Source organism: Xiphophorus maculatus, chromosome 16, assembly GCF_002775205.1.
Source record: "Xiphophorus maculatus strain JP 163 A chromosome 16, X_maculatus-5.0-male, whole genome shotgun sequence".
Classification (NCBI taxonomy): Eukaryota; Metazoa; Chordata; class Actinopteri; order Cyprinodontiformes; family Poeciliidae; genus Xiphophorus; species Xiphophorus maculatus.
This window is the reverse complement of record NC_036458.1, coordinates 10,368,731-10,385,497: the sequence shown is the minus strand read 5'-3', so window position 1 is coordinate 10,385,497 and position 16,767 is coordinate 10,368,731. Positions and strand designations below refer to the sequence as shown.

The window sequence follows — 16,767 nt, the reverse complement described above, 5'->3', positions numbered from 1 at the left end:
TAAATGAACCATAAGAAAATTATCAACACAGAAACTAAAATGAAAATAAATTAGTTCAATCACTTAAATCATGACAGCTTCAAGATGTCTAAAGGTGTGTAAAGCTTAGGCAGCTATGTTAGAGGATTTTTTTGTGCACATTTTTTACACCAAACACACAAACTTTTTAATTTTTTAGTAAATTGTACAGGACACCTGTCAGATCAAAGGTGGAAAAAGCTTCATCTTGTTCTAATTTTTAACATCACAAAAACAATACATTTGAACACGGGTATATATACTTTGAAAACAGCTGTATTTCAGATTATATTTTAATAATATTTGTCAAAATCTCAGTGCTGCTGTACCTTATTCTTTCTTTATGTTATCCTGCTTTAGTCTCTCCTGTAACTCGGTGGAAGCCAAAAATAGATTAAAGACAGAGAGCATTCAGATTAAAAGTTTCTGTTAGAAGAAAGGATGTATTTTTAGGTTTTGGTGTCCATTTTTACGCTGTGAAATTGTTATTTTAGATTGTTAGGCAGTTGTTAATTATATCATTTAAATAGTTGTGCTTTTTATGAATATGAAATGCTTAACAATTTAAATTCAGCACCTGGTGTTGCTTTTAAACACCATGTGAGCTGATGAATGCTGAATACATTACTTAAGTTTTAAGCTACATTAAAAGCACTTTTGAATATAATACATCAATGTCACCCTCCCACATTATCAACTTGTTTTGGCAACATTTTTTTACTTTTTTTTTTTGGCATTGTCAGTCGGGCAGAATAAGTCATATATAAAATGTTATTCTCTTTGTAATCTGATGCCGAGTTGCAAAGTTGGAGAGACAATTAACAGCAATTAAAGTGCCATTTTGATAAGACTGAAGGGAACCAGAGAGGGAAATGTTTTGCATTAAGATCAGCTGATTCTTGGGTCCTTTTCGGTTCACACCAACATGCCAAAGTTCCAGTATGCCACCAAATAAAGTATTTTGTATTTAGTATCATTGTATTTTGAAATACAAAGAAGTTCTAAATAAAACTGATGTTTACACATTTTATATAATTTCATGCCAAACATGAGTAACTGATCAAACTGCCTCCCACAGTCTGAGCGCATGCCCACTGTGTGTGCATGTCTGTGTTTTGCAGCGGGTCAGTCGGTTCGTGAGAGAATCTGGAGTGATGCAGCTCCTCACATCCTATCCACCATTTCCACTGGGTTTTGGCTCCTCCAGTCTTTGGTTGCCATGGCGATGACGTCAGATTGCACCGCCGTTTCAGGCCAGTAGAGAGAATCTTAAAGGCGGCGCAAAAAAGTCCTGCACAATCGGCTGCAACAGGGAGCCATCATCCTGTGTATCTCCGGCGCTCAGATTCCCAGCTCCTACTCGACCATCCTCCCATCTCTCTGCCCAAAATGCGCGAGATTGTGCACCTGCAGGCGGGCCAGTGCGGAAACCAGATCGGAGCAAAGGTAGTTAATGTTTTATATGTGTAGACCTTTGCATCGTGGAAAGATTTGTGCAGATTTTCACGCAGACGCACCTCGGTCGGCGGCCACTAACCCATCCTCTCGGAATTCTCCAGAAGGAACTCCGTGCAGCGAATCAGACATCGTTGCAGCGCTTTGAATATGCAAAATGCAACAAAACATTAATCATCAATTTAGCGCGTGATATTTTCTGCAGTGCATGCGCTGTGGTAATTATTTAATTGCAACAAAAGCAAACTGGCTATAGAAATGAATATAAAATCAAATGTTTATAAATATATATTTCCTGACTGTAGCATTAAATTTTTACGGTAATCAGATCGTGTGTTGTGCGTCCTTACTGTCGGTGGAGGAGCAGCCTCCCCTCCCCCCTTTTTCTGACCTATTTTCATCAAACCACTTTCAGTCCAATCTTTTCTGCTTGACCAATTATACCCACACTTTTCTACGTCTAAATATTAGATTGCATATATCTCTTTTTTATATATAATATGCAAAGAGATATTTATCAGATCATTGCCATCAGAAGTAAACATGTTTGTTTACTTCTGAGAAAGTGTTTCAGACTGATGCTTTGCTCTTTGGATCTGTTTTCACCATTTAGTTTGCTTTTGATAAACCCTCTATTTCTGCAAATGCAAAGTTGTTATATGTTTTTCATACCAGTAGGTAAAAATGTGAAATAAAGTTAACTTGTTGTTTTACTTCACTCACCACCACGCCTGTTTTTCCTCACAGTTCTGGGAGGTGATCAGCGATGAGCACGGCATTGATCCCACTGGTACCTACCATGGAGACAGCGACCTGCAGCTAGACAGGATCAGCGTCTACTACAATGAGGCCACAGGTAGGCTGCCGATCCAGCATTAGCAATGCTAAACAATAATAAGATTTCATGGTTTTAATCATTTCTCAATATTTTCAGGTGGGAAATATGTGCCCCGTGCCATCCTAGTGGACCTGGAACCCGGTACAATGGACTCAGTCAGATCTGGACCATTTGGGCAAATCTTCAGACCAGACAACTTCGTTTTTGGTACGTTTGGCAAATTTAATGTGAATCCACTGTTTTTAATTTTCTCTGTGAATCATAAATAAAGTGGAACATTTTGACCTACAGGTCAGAGTGGAGCTGGGAACAACTGGGCTAAGGGTCACTACACAGAAGGAGCGGAGCTGGTGGATTCTGTCCTGGATGTGGTTCGGAAAGAGGCCGAGAGCTGTGATTGCCTCCAGGGCTTCCAGCTTACTCACTCGCTGGGTGGAGGGACTGGCTCTGGGATGGGCACCCTGCTCATCAGCAAGATCCGTGAGGAATACCCCGACCGCATCATGAACACTTTCAGCGTGGTGCCTTCTCCCAAAGTGTCCGACACCGTGGTGGAGCCCTACAACGCCACCCTCTCTGTCCACCAGCTGGTAGAGAACACAGACGAGACATACTGCATTGACAATGAAGCCCTCTATGACATCTGCTTCCGCACACTGAAACTCACCACTCCCACCTACGGAGATCTCAACCACCTGGTGTCGGCCACCATGAGCGGGGTCACCACCTGCTTGCGATTCCCCGGCCAGCTTAACGCCGATCTCCGTAAACTAGCAGTAAACATGGTGCCATTCCCCCGTCTGCACTTCTTCATGCCAGGGTTCGCCCCCCTCACCAGCAGGGGTAGCCAGCAGTACCGCTCCCTCTCAGTGCCTGAGCTCACCCAGCAGATGTTCGACGCCAAGAACATGATGGCCGCCTGCGATCCACGCCACGGCCGCTATCTCACCGTCGCCGCCGTCTTCAGGGGTCGCATGTCCATGAAGGAGGTGGATGAGCAGATGTTGAACGTGCAGAACAAGAACAGCAGCTACTTCGTGGAGTGGATCCCCAACAACGTGAAGACCGCTGTCTGCGACATCCCGCCACGCGGCCTCAAAATGGCCGCCACTTTCATCGGCAACAGCACGGCCATCCAGGAGCTGTTCAAGCGGATCTCCGAACAGTTCACCGCTATGTTCCGCCGCAAGGCCTTCCTCCACTGGTACACAGGCGAGGGTATGGATGAAATGGAGTTTACTGAGGCCGAGAGCAACATGAACGACTTGGTGTCCGAATACCAGCAGTACCAAGACGCCACCGCGGAGGAGGGCGAGTTTGAAGAGGAGGGAGAGGAGGAAGTCGCATAAAATAACCTCATCTCACACAGCTGCCATACCTCATTTTACATCACCCATCTCCCAGCCCTTTTTTTCTCCACCCTTCCCTTCTGAAATGGAGAAGTTCTCCACATTGAGCAAACTAGATTGCTTTTGCTTTAGTGTCAGACGTTGATATTAACTGGTACTAGTGATGTGATTGGTTTACAAAGTCGTGTATGTTGTGAAAGCACTGGATCGTTGAGCTCCATACATTTGTCTTGTCATTGCCTTGCTATTTTCAAAAGCAAGTGATTTTAACTGTGAAGCCTTGAAAGTGAAGAATTTAATAAAATCAAATTGAAAGGCCTGTTCCATGCCTCTGAGTTCATTTAGTGTAATCTCAAACATCTGCATAACAATCAGTGCTATTTTGTTGAAGACAATCCTGAGGATCTATTTGTGGTATCTTGACTGGATATTTATGTACTGCTTTACATGGAGTTCAATAAAACATAACATTTGACCCCTTACAGATTTCTCTTTTGCTACACTGAAAGCTTTGTTAAACACAATCTAGGGCCAGTTTGCCCCCAGCAGTGAGTCCCTTAAATCCCTGTGGAGGAATCCTGGCCCACTCTCGTCTGCAGAGTAATTTTTAATCCAGCAACAGGTTGTGTGGTATCCAATCCAAGTGATCTGCGATTCATGATTCATGCCAAATTATCTCACTTGATTTCATCAGGATTATCTATTGCACAGTCAAGTCAAGCATGCATGCACTGAAACAGCCCAGATTATCACATTATCACCACCTTATTTGACTTTCATTATGACTGTACTAGTTTCATGTTAAATGAAACAGAATCCACGCCTTACAAAACGTTCTTTTTTTTTAATTATCAATCGACAGTGTAATCTCTTCAAGGTCTTGGGGATCATCAAGAAGATGTTTTAGGAAATGTGAAACTGTCCTTTCTTTTATGTTTGAGCAATGGTGATTTTAGCCTTGCAATTTTCCAAGATATGTTTTTACCCACACTTACAGAAGGAGTTATCACTGCACTCATGCTTTGATAAACCAGTTTTTCCTGGAAAGTTTCATCAGTCTTCCATGCCTTCTATTTTTGGATAAACATTTTCATTGTTGCTATTCGCTGGAGATCAAAAACCCTGGGAAGTTTTCTGTAGCCCATTCATGTTTAAATGACTATTCATCTTTCCTTGAATTTCCTTAAATCTTGGCGCACTTCACGTTGTCTATTCTGGTGATATAGTGATTCTCTAGGTCAGACCTGGGTGTGGCTACTGAAACTAAAGCAAAGGAATATAGTTAATCACAGTTAGTTAATGTTTTAACAAAGTTGGCTACTGCTTCTTTAGAAAGGGCCAGGTTTTATTTGGATTGCTTTCCCTTAATTAACCAAACCATCAAAGAAAAACTGCTTCCTTTACATGCTCAATGTAAGAAAGGGGAGCAAAAACCAAGTTTTAGCAGAACCATGAGGAAGGTGAATTTTGACACAATTTAAATTCAATCCATTAGATATTGTAGAAAGCTCTACCCTACTCATCTATGGACTGAGTGAATCTATCAATTTCTCCCAAAAAGGTCAAAAAGTCTTTGTGTGAAATTATTAGTTACTAAGGTAGTCTCACATTCTTTTGAAAAATGCTGTAAAAATGCTGCTTCACCTTAATGAAAGGCTTTTCAGTACCAAAGGAAAAAAGATATAATATATAATTTATAATCAATACCTCAATTAAAGATTTGTAGACTTATAGCCAACACTGTTTATATTTTACAATCCAATCTGATAACTTTGCTATCAGACAATGATAGCAAAGTTACTTGGAGCTATCGGTGACAGCCTTTCATTATGAATAATCAGTTTGTAACATACAGTAAGTCCATGGTGTGAACTGAAGCCTGGGACAATGAAAGTTCAGTCTGTTTTCTATGAATATCGGATGGTAGAGAAGAGCAGCGCTTTCCTTCTGCTAGTTTTTCAACAAACAACTTAAACCATGACTCTGCATTTACTCTTCTCACATTCTTGTTACAGGAAATGCTTATCTGCAAAGTTGTTTTATCATTCTGAGACTTTTTGTACAAATACAATGATAAGGTTTCTCATCCTGAGAATATTTTTGGTAAGTTCAGAAACTGTACGTGTTGATACTTAATTATTAGTTTAGACATGTTTCCCCAACCACATTTTGTCCACCATCTTTATGCTCGACCGACACGTTCAGTACCACAAACTAATATTTCACTATTTAATTGGTAAAAGCATAAATAAACATGCAGAATTGATCTGATGAAATGTATGAACAATACCACTGTAAATAATGATTGCTCCAAGAATACTTCAAAGTGTAAACATTTGATAGCTTTTTTGCTTTTGCTTGGAGAAAATCAAAACTGTTTTATATTTACACAGCAGGTTCAGGTTAAAATAAAATCATGTTTGATATAATTCATCAAATAAAAAGAGACTTCCATGTTCATTTCAAATGAAATTAGCTGAAAAAAATAATCTGACATTATAGATCAGCATAGATTTAAAAGTGACATCATAATGGGCTTAATCAAGTGATGTGTTACATTGGCATATGGATACTAACCCCCCCCCAAAAAAAAACATATAATAGCTACAATTATTAATGCCTATGAAATACTGCAGTATCAAATGTGCTTATCTGACATTCAGAGTTGATTGAAGTGTTTAATTGTTCTTGATTCCCTCCATAAGATCGCCGAGTGCAGTTCAGTGCTTGTTTAAAAAGGAAGCAGTGGGTTTATGCATCATGCTGTGGAGTTGCCCATCCTGTCTTCAACCTGACGTTCTTCCTCAGTTTATCAGCTTAAAGCCACGTCACTTAGCAACACTGAGTGTTTGCAACTTTTTGTCAGTTTTGGTATTTTGCACAAATCTCAAATGAGCCTCTCCTCCTTTGGTAGCTGTAAGGCATCTGGTGCGGCCATGCTGCAAGGGCCAGAATTTTCCTCGGCGCTGGGCCTGTAGGTTCCTTCGGTTTGTCTTTTCTTCTTCACCACAAAGAACAGCCAGCCGAGAACGCCCAGAACTATGGCCAGAACACCCAGAGTCACTGTCGGGGCCACGATAACTGCAATGTTTGGTCGCTGAAGGAGTTAAACAGTTAGTTCACAAGTTCACAGATTCCATTGCCACTTCATAATATAAAGTAACAAATGCTTCAGTTGCATTTTTGTGCTAACTCTAGTGGTGACGCCAGATGTGTTGTTAAAAATAATCACTTCTTAATTCAACTTTTTATCCTCACAGATCAGGGGTTTTTTTTCAACTACATTTTGAATTTTGCTAATTATTTCTGCTTAAACATGTCCTGCTATAGAACAATTAATTAGTTTATATGATTTTCACATATCTTTATCTTGAGTTACATTATTTTATAGAGAACATTACAAAATAATTCCACTTACTGTGTTGTTAGTGGGACTGGCGGTCGTAGCGCTGGAATTTCCTGTATAAGAAAATGCAAATCTAAACGTCACTTTGGTCCCAGTGAAACTGATTATAAAATCATTGTCGGAGATATTTTTCTGTGCCACACATACAATTTTTGACTGACCACAGGACACAAATCAAAAACAAACCTCAGAGACTCCTATATTTATTAAACGGCTTGTGATTAGAGGCACAGTTTGACCTGTGAGTCCAAAAATTTATTTTATAAGACCATTTTCTATAATATACTTAGTGAGTTACACGTTGTGAATAAATAGTGAACAGTAAAAGTAACAAAGTTAAACATTTTTAGCTTAGCTTCAATGTTTGTTTTTATTTCCAGGTCCACTATAGAAGAAAACAAGTTTTTGAAAAATATCCACCTACATTCAGTAGCTGCTCTTTCAGGTACACCTGTTCACATGCTTGTTGACACAAAGTGTAACTGGGTCAAAGACATGGCATCATCTTAATGCATTCGGGAATTTTAATGCAGTTAAGATGACTTGCTCAATTTCAAACCGATCATCACAAAGAAAAAGGAAGAATATTTTGGGTATGGTCATTGGTGCCAAATGTGGCAGATATGCTGATCTGAATATTTTTGGAAACTGTTAATCTGCAAGGACTCACACCAATTTCCCAGAGAATGGTCGAAAAGAAAGAAAATATCCAGTGAGCGGAAGGAGAACGGACAGACTTCTTCGAGATAACAGAAAGGCAACAGCAGATCCAGAAACTCTTTGCTACAGCAAAGATATTTAGAATACTCTGATTGCCCGAACATGTGAAACCTTAAAGCAGAAGGGCTACATCAGCAGAAGACTATTTTAGGTATAATTTCTTTCAGCTAAGAAAAATAAATAGAAGCTCCAATTCACACAGGCAACCCTCAGTCCTTTATATTATTTAAAAAATGTCTGTTTTGCTGAATTTCTATACTGCTTCACATGGCACTGTGGCGACCTCCTCTGTCACCAGATCTCAATTAAACAGAGCACCTCTGGACGTGGAGGAAGGGCTCGTCACATCAGGGATGTGCAGCAGACAAACCTGCAGAAATGTGTGATGCTATTATGTCAGCATGGACCAACTCTCCATAGTATGCTTTCCATAACCTTGTAGAATACAAACGCCGTACTAGCAAGGTAAAATGGCCTGAGTGTCCATATCACGAAATTAGCAGCTCTAATCTCATAATGTTGATTTAAACATTGGCTAAACATAGTAACAAAATTGGTTTACAAGTCATAACTGAGATGTAACGGCCCAATAATTGGATAAAAGCCTTAGTTAGGATCAGCAAATTGACAAAATGCATAATATGGAACCTTAACAAGAAGTCCATGTTAAATCATATTTTTCTCACAATGAAAACCTAACAAAAATAAAGTCAAATTACTAACACCAGTACATTACTTTACATTACTCCCTACTCTTTTTATAATTTTGTTTGCAAAAGATCAAGACAAAAAAAGCAAACCAAATCTGCAGCTCAGCAAATTATTTGTTGACCACTTTCGAGAAACCAGCAGCAGATACTCCTCCAGTCAGGCACTGCTTATCAGCCATTTGATCCTTGTCCAGCCATGTAACCGCTCGCTTACCTCATGAAGTTTCATAGTAACTCCTTAACCAGCAGAGCGAATAAGCAGCAAGATGAGAAACATAGCAATGCAGAGTCAACATCCCATTCAGGTTTGAACAATATAGAGGGGAAAAAAACTCAAATTTGCCCAGTTTGCTTGTGTTAGGTATCCTGAGTCGTGTTAAAGAGAAAGTCTTGTTTTGAAAACTGAAACCTGCGCCTAAGGTATCCTGAGTTAATCATTCACCAAATGGCAAAGAGTGAGATTTTCAAAGACGAAAGTACAACTTGATAACAACCGAGGGTCAGAGAAGGGACACTGCGAAACATTTTGTCTAAATTCAAGATTAAAGCAGGACTGCGTAGTTTGTAGACAGCCTTGTCTCTTAAAAATACACCTGTCTCTTTAAATGTAATGCTCTTAGGAAACACTAACAAGCCTTTACATGTATCCGATTTTGTCTCTGAAGATTTGTTTTTGAAAAGATTTAAAGTTGTGATTGCGTGTGTGTGTGGGGGGGGGGGGTGTATGTAGGTGTGGTCGGATGCTTAGCTCATTTGTGTAGGAGTGTGGAGAATGGTCGCTTACTCACCCCATACGGGATTACTGCTCAGCACCAGCAGTAAAACGCTCCCAACCACGGCTTCAGGTAAGGGCAGCACCTCTGGACAGGCTGCCATCTCTGCGGGGCAGGCTGGGGTTACTGAGCATCAGCTTGGGTCCATTTCACTGCTTCCACCACTCGCTCGGGGAACTTAACGCCTCCCTTTAACTGCTACAAACACAGTGTTATTATCATTATTATTAAAGAGGAGGTTTATGTTCTTCTGAGTTCACCCAGACACTCTGTATTGTTGTATTGTGTGTCTGAGTCAGGCAGCTGATACCACAAACTGAGTCACATTCATTCTGCTGCTGAATCACCATCAACCTGTTCAGACTGCTTGAAAATAATAATAAAAAAAAAAACCTATAAATAGATAATGTGTTGCAATCCGAATATAAGTTTAAAACAGAAAAGTCGACTTTCAATTCTTATCCTTATAAGATCTGTTGACTAAGTTAAATAAGACAACACCCAGCTACCTGCTTTGATCCGGACGGTCGAAGCAAATCGGGAAAACATCGAACAGGTTGATTCCTCTCGCACGAGCAGCTTCCGCCTCACTTCTGCGCATAAATAATCATCCGGATGAAAAAAAAATAGATCCAAAAAAGTAGCGTAAGGTACTGAAATACTCCCAAAATTGATTCAAAGTGTTTTTACCACCGGACTACATCCAAGGTTGCTCTTTCAGTAGACATTTTATGCAAAGCAGTTTTTTTTTTCAAAGATTCCCATTGGTCACATGATTCAGTTTCGTGTTACACTACCTGTGCACAGTTATCTACCTGCAGCGAGGCGGACAGATCCTCCTTTGTACCAAAGTCGAAGAAAGCTGCAGTTTAGTGAAGCAGAACAGCTCCTTCCCCATGAAGCCCTTGAGGAAAAGAATAAAACATATCAAAATCCGTTTAATTGTCTGTTTCCTAAATGTTAAATATGTCTCAAACCTTTTTGTAATGTGAATAAGCCTCGTTTCTGTCACTTGCCCCAAACTGCACAGAGACAATGTGAGTTCAACTGCACTCCCTGTCCTGTCCAGCTCTTACCTAGCAACCTGCTCATGGAGGTGGCACTAAACAGCGCCTCCATCAGGTTCAACGCTTCCCATCATGAGAGGGGGTATCAGCATTCCTGAGATATTTTAAGGATGAATTTGGGAGGCCAGCTACTCCAATGGACTCTAATCCTCCAGTAATCTCCACTTCTCAGACTCGGGGTTGGGGTGAAAGGAAAAAAATTGCCTACTTCAAGTCTAATCTCCGCAGACTTGAATTTATTAAGATCATTAAGAGGGCACTGAGGTGTTTTGTTACGCTCCTATATTTAAAACTATATCAAGTGTATTGGTGTGCAGTGTTCTCAGTGCATTGGTTTGTGTTTTTACTATGTCTTAATATCAGTGGTTGATAATACAGGTAAAAGAATGAGAAGGAAAAAAGTTAAAGTCAATTTTCAGAAATGTCTATGAAGAGAGGATGTGCGTTTGTTACATAAAATCATCTTCTTTATAAATTAAAAGGCTATAAATAAGTGTTTGTCCGCAGAATAGCAGCTTAGTTTAAATGAATATGTCCAATTAATATAGACAGGCAATGTCTGCAAACTGGAAAACACATAGCCTTCTGGACCCTGTACACATTCTTTTAAATGTTATTTTTGCATAACTTTGGCTGTTTTTATCCTTAGGGCATAACATGTGAGCAAAGTGTTTATTTTGAGAAGAATTTGAAATGTTTGCAACATTTTTTCAACAATTTCACTCGCCCTTTAAACCAAGTAGAACAATTTGTAATTTTTTTGTGCCATTGTAATAAAAATGTTTTTATTACAATTTTATTTTTAATTTTACTTTTTGGTCTCTATTCCTTTGCGTGCAAAGGAAAGGTTTTTCTAAAAAAAAAAAGTTAAAAAAACAAAAAAGAGTGACTGAAATATGTTGGTTCATTTCTATGAGAAATGTACTCACATTTATGTCTCACATGATGAAATTTCTAAAAAAAAACACAACAAAAAAAGCCAAATCTATTTCATGAATAATTGTGGGATGTTTCTAACACCTGTATCTTCTGCACCATGTACTGCTGACGTAAATATTTGGCACACAAAATGAATGCAATTTTTTGTCAATCAAAACCTAAACAAGATATTTATGGTATATGTTGCGACCAAAAATAAGATTAATTGAAAACAATAAATGTAATTTATAGTTGTCTGGATGTATGTTTTGTTTAAAAAAAAAAGAAAAAAAAAAAACTAAAACTGAATAATTTATCTTTTATTCAGGCAATGTTGTTAAATCTATTTGAAAAACAGTCAAAACCAGATTGCACCTTTGCAAATGTACAAAAATCATATGCTTTGTTCTTGATACTATGTATCAAGGACATCGTCAGCATTTCCGACTATTCCGGTACTCTTGTTATGTACAGTGATGGATTTTCTTTGTTTGGACTATCTCAGATAATTTAGAAAGTAAAAAAAAGTTTACAGCTGATATTGTGTGTTTCTACCACTAGGGGTCAGTAAAAGCAGTCCGTCTCTGTTTTGAAACAAGCGCACTGCACGTCTTCCACGTACTTACGGCTTGCCATACTCGCGGTGATATCTGGGTAGGACAGTCAAAGCGGCGGGAGGGCGGCAATTTATTGTTAAATACTAAGACACATTACCTAGTTTAACGTTGACATTGTGAGAAGTTAAATATTTTTCGTGTGGTTGAGCCGGTAAACACGGAGCCGTGTCTCGGGTACATCTGTTACTAATACTCGCGTGGCAGTGCCGCTGTTAAAGCTCCTCTTGGAAACTGGACGTTTGTTTTTATTAGCCCCGAGTTTAGCGCCCCAGCAACAATGGCAAAGGTACAAGTGTTGAACGTAGCCGTCTTAGACAACCCGAGTCCTTTTGGAAACCCTTTTCAGTTTGAAATCACCTTTGAATGTATGGAAGACCTTCCTGAAGGTGAGTACCATCGCAGAAAAACCTTCATATAACTGCTTGTGTGACGCTAAAAACAGACTCCTCGGTGGAGGCTAACGGCTATCGGTTTACTTCGGTTAAAGTTAACAGAGCGAGCTGTCCAGAAAGACTTTTAATACAGCTTGACTTAAATATTCGTCGGGATAGACACTGAAAACATTCGCATAATGCGGTTTTGTTTAAATATAGCCTTCTCGATTTGACTTTTAGAGAAAAAAGAGACGGCAAGTTCAATTTGTTGCAGTTTAAAAGTGTAGCACGAATATAAAATGACAGTTTTTGCTACGCAAGTAAAAATAAACACTAATGGACAATTTCAATATTTTTTTTCAACACATGACGTGACATTTATGAAATACAATTAAAGAGGAAAACTAGCTGATTTACAAACTGTAAACATCTACATTTGGTAAATTTAGCTCCATAACATTTATAGCCAAAGATAAGAGCCATCCTGAAAGGTCCAAAGAGCCACTTGCAGCCCCAGAGCCACATGTTGCAGATAATTGGAAAGTCATCAACAACCAATGAAAAGATTAAGCTGAATCTGGTCAACGATACTGCCAATAGGTTGACTGCAGCACTGAAAAAGCTGCAGGGATTTCTAACAAAATCCCTGGAGCTAACAAAAGCTGCAGGGATTTTAAATGATGTGACAGCAATATTCTGTATTCTCTAATGAATACAGAAAGTCTTCTGACGGCATAATTGAATGTTCTTCAGCATCTCAAAGAATCTCCATGAGGTCTGGTATCTGTGGTGGCTAATCCATGTGTGGGTGGAAATTCTGCCTCACTCTCCCACAATCAGTCTGTTGATATCATTTTTCGGACTCCTAATGCTGGAATAATTAAATTTGAACAATTGAGACAACCTTAAACTTGCTTCACTTTTATGCATTGTAGTTAACTCCTTTTTAATGTGTAACTATAGTATATTTTTTTAGACCTAGAATGGAAGATCATCTATGTTGGTTCAGCAGAAAGTGAGGAGTATGACCAAATCCTGGACTCTGTTTTGGTTGGGCCTGTACCTGCTGGGAGACATATGTTTGTTTTTCAGGTATGTTTGTTTTCAGAAAATGTAAAAATAGAAAAAAAATACTAGAAAGGTTACTGTTTACCTGTCTTATGTAACACATACTCCATTTGAAGTTTTAATGCTTCTGTTTTTTCTTTTGTCAGGCTGACGCCCCAAATACTGGTTTGATTCCTGAAAGTGATGCTGTTGGCGTAACTGTAGTTCTAATTACGTGCACTTATCGTGGCCAGGAGTTTATTCGTATTGGTTACTATGTGAACAACGAATACACAGACCCAGAGCTTCGTGAAAATCCTCCAATCAAGCCAGACTACACACAGGTCAGACTGGTTTATTTATGGTAACATGGCTTTTGCTAACATAAATGTCTCAATGTTTAAAATAAAGTTTATACACATAAAATAAAAAATAAATATTGACTTTACGTGTCACTGGGTAGTAATATTCTATTTTTGGTTTTTAGATAAACATAAAAGGAAAGAAACGGATGGTAAAATAAATAATGATGACGTATTCACAATTTTATAAAATGGCAAGTGTAACCTCATATATGCTGAGAATTTTGCTAAATTATATGAGGAAAAATAGAATGTAGTTTTCAAATTCCCTTCATTTATGAAAGGGAAAACACTGTCCCCTTTTAGTAAATTATGCATTAACTGTGATAAACCAAATTTAAATTTCACTATCCTGACTCATGCTTTCTCTCTGACAAACCTATAGTGTCAAGAAATCATTTACAGATATCAAAAGATCGTAAAAAGCAACACATCATGCCTAAATCCAAAGACACTCGGTTGAGAAACGATGTCATTTACCTTTTCCCTCTGGAAAGGGTCAGAAAGACATTTCTAAGAAATTGGGATGCTACTATCTATCTGCCAAAGTTAGTTCCAGAGTGGATTGATGATTTATTTTTGAAGTCACAAAAGAACAGATCAAACATCTAAAGCACTGCAGGTTTTACTTTCCTTCCTTAAGGTCAGTGTTCATGATTCAGTTATAAGAAGAAAATTGGGCCAAAATGGCACCAAAGAAGAGTTTCAGATTGAAAAACCATTGCTGACCAAACTTCACAAAGGCAGCTATAACATTTGCCAAATAAGACTAACCTAGAGTGTAGATATAGTATTCTGTGGGTTGACAAGACAAAGATTAAACTTTCTGGAAGATGTGCGTCCTGTAACAGCTGGTGTAAAAATAACAGCATTTCGGAACAAAAACACATCATACCAAGAGCCAAACATGTTGAATGTATTGTGATGGCTGGGAACTGCTTTGCTATTTCAAGACTTGGCTAACTTGCTAAAATTAAAGGACCAGGAATTCTGGTTTCTACCAGAAAATCCAGAATTTCTGGGCCACCACTTTGTGACCTTAAGCTAAGGCTCATGTGGGTTATGCAACAATAGAAATGGGTCAAAGAACACCAGCAAGTTTGATATCTCAAAAAATAAGTTGAAGGTTGGTTCTATTGGAGCTTAGAAATCCAAATTTGAATATGGTGGAGTTGCTGTGTATGGTGTGACCTAAAACAGCCTCTTCATGCCTGAAAACCCTCATATGGGACTGAATTAAACACATTCTTCAAAGGACTGGGGCAAAATTACACTACAGTGGTATAAAAGCATCAGGATGGTTGGATAGCTTTTCTTCTCTTATTATCACTATTTGAAAACAGCATTTTGTTTTCATTCAAGCTATTTTTGTCTGATATTAACATTTGTTTGATAATCTAAAACAACTTAATCAATAATGCAAAAACAGAAGAAATCTGATAGGTGAAATCTGTAGAACATATTGATAGATCCATTCTAAGAAACTTTAACCATTTGAAGCCATTTCAGGGTTTGAGGTTTTTCTATCAGATCGAAAACCTTATTTAAAAATACCACAGATAAATATTAGCTACATATTTATTTAAAAGCAAAACACATGGTCTGTGTTTGCCTACATTTTTGTGCTTGCAAATTTAAAATATATAAAAATTAAAAAAAAAATTTTCACACCATCAAGCATGCTTTTATGGCCCACCAAAGTCCTGTGAATAGCTAATTAGCCTATTCCTGATTTTGTAATTTGCAGAGATTTTCTGCCATTTTGCAAGCAGTGACTCATTCAGATATTCGCTTCGATCGTAAGTTGCTGTGAGATTTGCCGTAATGAGAAAGGATTTTGATTGTAGGTGTCACATTTTTCAGTCATCTCACATGTGGAATAAGAGTTCACTTAGAGGCACAAAAAAGAAGGGTTAAAGCTGCAAAGTGATCACTTAATGTACTTCCTCATTTCATATTAAAAATGTCTCAAGTCAAAGGTTGTAAGATCCAAATTTCCACTAAGCTGTTTTTCTTTGACTGAAACAACTGTAAGTTTCCAGTATTATTTTTCCTACAGTTTTAACTTTACCTCAGTAGTTAATGGCAGTCTAAAATACCTTCAAACATTCACCATATTTATTTATTATACCATAAATCTTACTGTTCTACATGGTAACTCATTCTGTTTCGTTTTTTTGTTGTTGTTTTTTTCAGCTCCAGAGAAATATCCTAGCATCAAACCCACGTGTTACAAGATTTCACATAAACTGGGAAGGCTGTGCCGAGAAAATGGAAGACTGTGAAAACGTGGATCCTACATCAAACTCCATGCTTCCCCCAACCTGTCTGCCAGGCAAGGTCCCACCAGTTGGCATACTACCAGATAACTCTATGGATTGCTTATAGAGATACCCAAAAGGTGATGACAGATGGCAAGTTATCTTGTTTTTAAAGGATGCCTATGGACATTCTAGTGTGGGTTAAATGACATTCAGATCTCTCAGCCTTACTGCTTCAGTTTTTTCTGAAACATCCTCAATCCTCACTTCCGGTGTTTATTCCTATGAGATTATGAACATCTTAATGGAATCATTGTTCTTTTGAAGGTGCCGTTCTTGTGATTATCGAAAGCTACATTGAAGTGTTAAAAATAAACGGCTATGAAATGATCCAGCTAAACTAAATTTAACTATATGCTGCCCTATGACTTGGCCACATTCTTTGGTTGCAGAGTGGATTTGTAACTGTTTTGACATTACAGCACTGAAGTATTCGACATAAACAGCAATATGTATGAAGAAGTTTGGTAATTTAATAATATTTGTGTGAAATTGCACTTAAACTTCTACTTAACTTAATTTTTTCAGAAAGGCTTTGTAAGAACTGTATCGTTTCCTGTTTTGTTTGTTTCTTTTCTGATTGGAGTTTTGAGTTACAAATAAAGAAAGGTTGTTATAGTTTCCTGCGTGACTGGGGTTCTCATTGTAATTTGGAAGACAAATTAAGTTATTTTATTCATAATATCTTATTTACAGCTACCAGTTCCCACCGATTTAAGCTGAAGTGCCAGCTGTGTTTCTCTTTGTATTCTCACATTTTACTAAAAATAGCCCACGTTAACGTCACGCCCA

General features: G+C 38.3%; 3 protein-coding genes across 5 annotated transcripts; 2 read left to right on the top strand and 1 right to left on the bottom strand.

The window, feature by feature from the left end:
• The first annotated feature begins 1,277 nt into the window (after positions 1–1,277).
• Positions 1,278–4,142, top strand: LOC102229930 (tubulin beta-4B chain-like). Its single transcript, XM_005801481.2, has 4 exons — positions 1,278–1,464; positions 2,221–2,329; positions 2,408–2,518; positions 2,603–4,142. Exons 1-4 carry the CDS (start codon positions 1,408–1,410, stop codon positions 3,658–3,660), a joined length of 1,335 nt encoding a protein of 444 aa, XP_005801538.1. The 5' UTR covers positions 1,278–1,407; the 3' UTR covers positions 3,661–4,142.
• A 1,493-nt stretch (positions 4,143–5,635) lies between these two features.
• crb3 (crumbs 3, cell polarity complex component) lies at positions 5,636–10,357 on the bottom strand. Of its 3 annotated transcripts, none has more exons than XM_023348651.1 (6): positions 10,247–10,357; positions 10,067–10,173; positions 9,779–9,862; positions 9,285–9,467; positions 7,079–7,119; positions 5,636–6,757 (listed from the first exon to the last, which is right to left on the bottom strand). In XM_023348651.1, the coding sequence occupies exons 4-6, from the start codon at positions 9,370–9,372 to the stop codon at positions 6,548–6,550; spliced, it is 339 nt and encodes a 112-aa protein (XP_023204419.1). In that variant the 5' UTR covers positions 9,373–9,467; positions 9,779–9,862; positions 10,067–10,173; positions 10,247–10,357; the 3' UTR covers positions 5,636–6,547. The 3 variants fall into 3 exon arrangements, with proteins under 3 accessions (XP_023204419.1, XP_023204418.1, XP_023204420.1); XM_023348650.1 differs by having other exon boundaries at positions 10,085–10,173; XM_023348652.1 differs by having other exon boundaries at positions 9,285–9,464; positions 10,085–10,173.
• Positions 10,358–11,708: 1,351 nt separating this feature from the next.
• LOC102230375 (histone chaperone asf1b-B) lies at positions 11,709–16,593 on the top strand. Its single transcript, XM_005801483.3, has 4 exons — positions 11,709–12,257; positions 13,222–13,337; positions 13,460–13,636; positions 15,851–16,593. The coding sequence occupies exons 1-4, from the start codon at positions 12,149–12,151 to the stop codon at positions 16,040–16,042; spliced, it is 594 nt and encodes a 197-aa protein (XP_005801540.1). The 5' UTR covers positions 11,709–12,148; the 3' UTR covers positions 16,043–16,593.
• The last annotated feature ends 174 nt before the right edge of the window (positions 16,594–16,767 follow it).

Bases quoted from the DNA above. Each gene is read 5' to 3' on its own strand.
- crb3 (XM_023348651.1), bottom strand. From the start codon at position 9,372: ATGGCAGCCTGTCCAGAGGTGCTGCCCTTACCTGAAGCCGTGGTTGGG. The intron at 7,120-9,284 runs GTGAGTAAGCGA...TTTCTTATACAG, and splicing joins GAGCAGTAATCCCGTATGGG to GAAATTCCAGCGCTACGACC. The intron at 6,758-7,078 runs GTAAGTGGAATT...TAACTCCTTCAG, and splicing joins CCAGTCCCACTAACAACACA to CGACCAAACATTGCAGTTAT.
- LOC102230375 (XM_005801483.3), top strand. From the start codon at position 12,149: ATGGCAAAGGTACAAGTGTTGAACGTAGCCGTCTTAGACAACCCGAGT. The intron at 13,338-13,459 runs GTATGTTTGTTT...TTCTTTTGTCAG, and splicing joins GACATATGTTTGTTTTTCAG to GCTGACGCCCCAAATACTGG. The intron at 13,637-15,850 runs GTCAGACTGGTT...TGTTTTTTTCAG, and splicing joins TCAAGCCAGACTACACACAG to CTCCAGAGAAATATCCTAGC.
- LOC102229930 (XM_005801481.2), top strand. From the start codon at position 1,408: ATGCGCGAGATTGTGCACCTGCAGGCGGGCCAGTGCGGAAACCAGATC. The intron at 1,465-2,220 runs GTAGTTAATGTT...TTTTCCTCACAG, and splicing joins GAAACCAGATCGGAGCAAAG to TTCTGGGAGGTGATCAGCGA. The intron at 2,519-2,602 runs GTACGTTTGGCA...TTTGACCTACAG, and splicing joins ACCAGACAACTTCGTTTTTG to GTCAGAGTGGAGCTGGGAAC.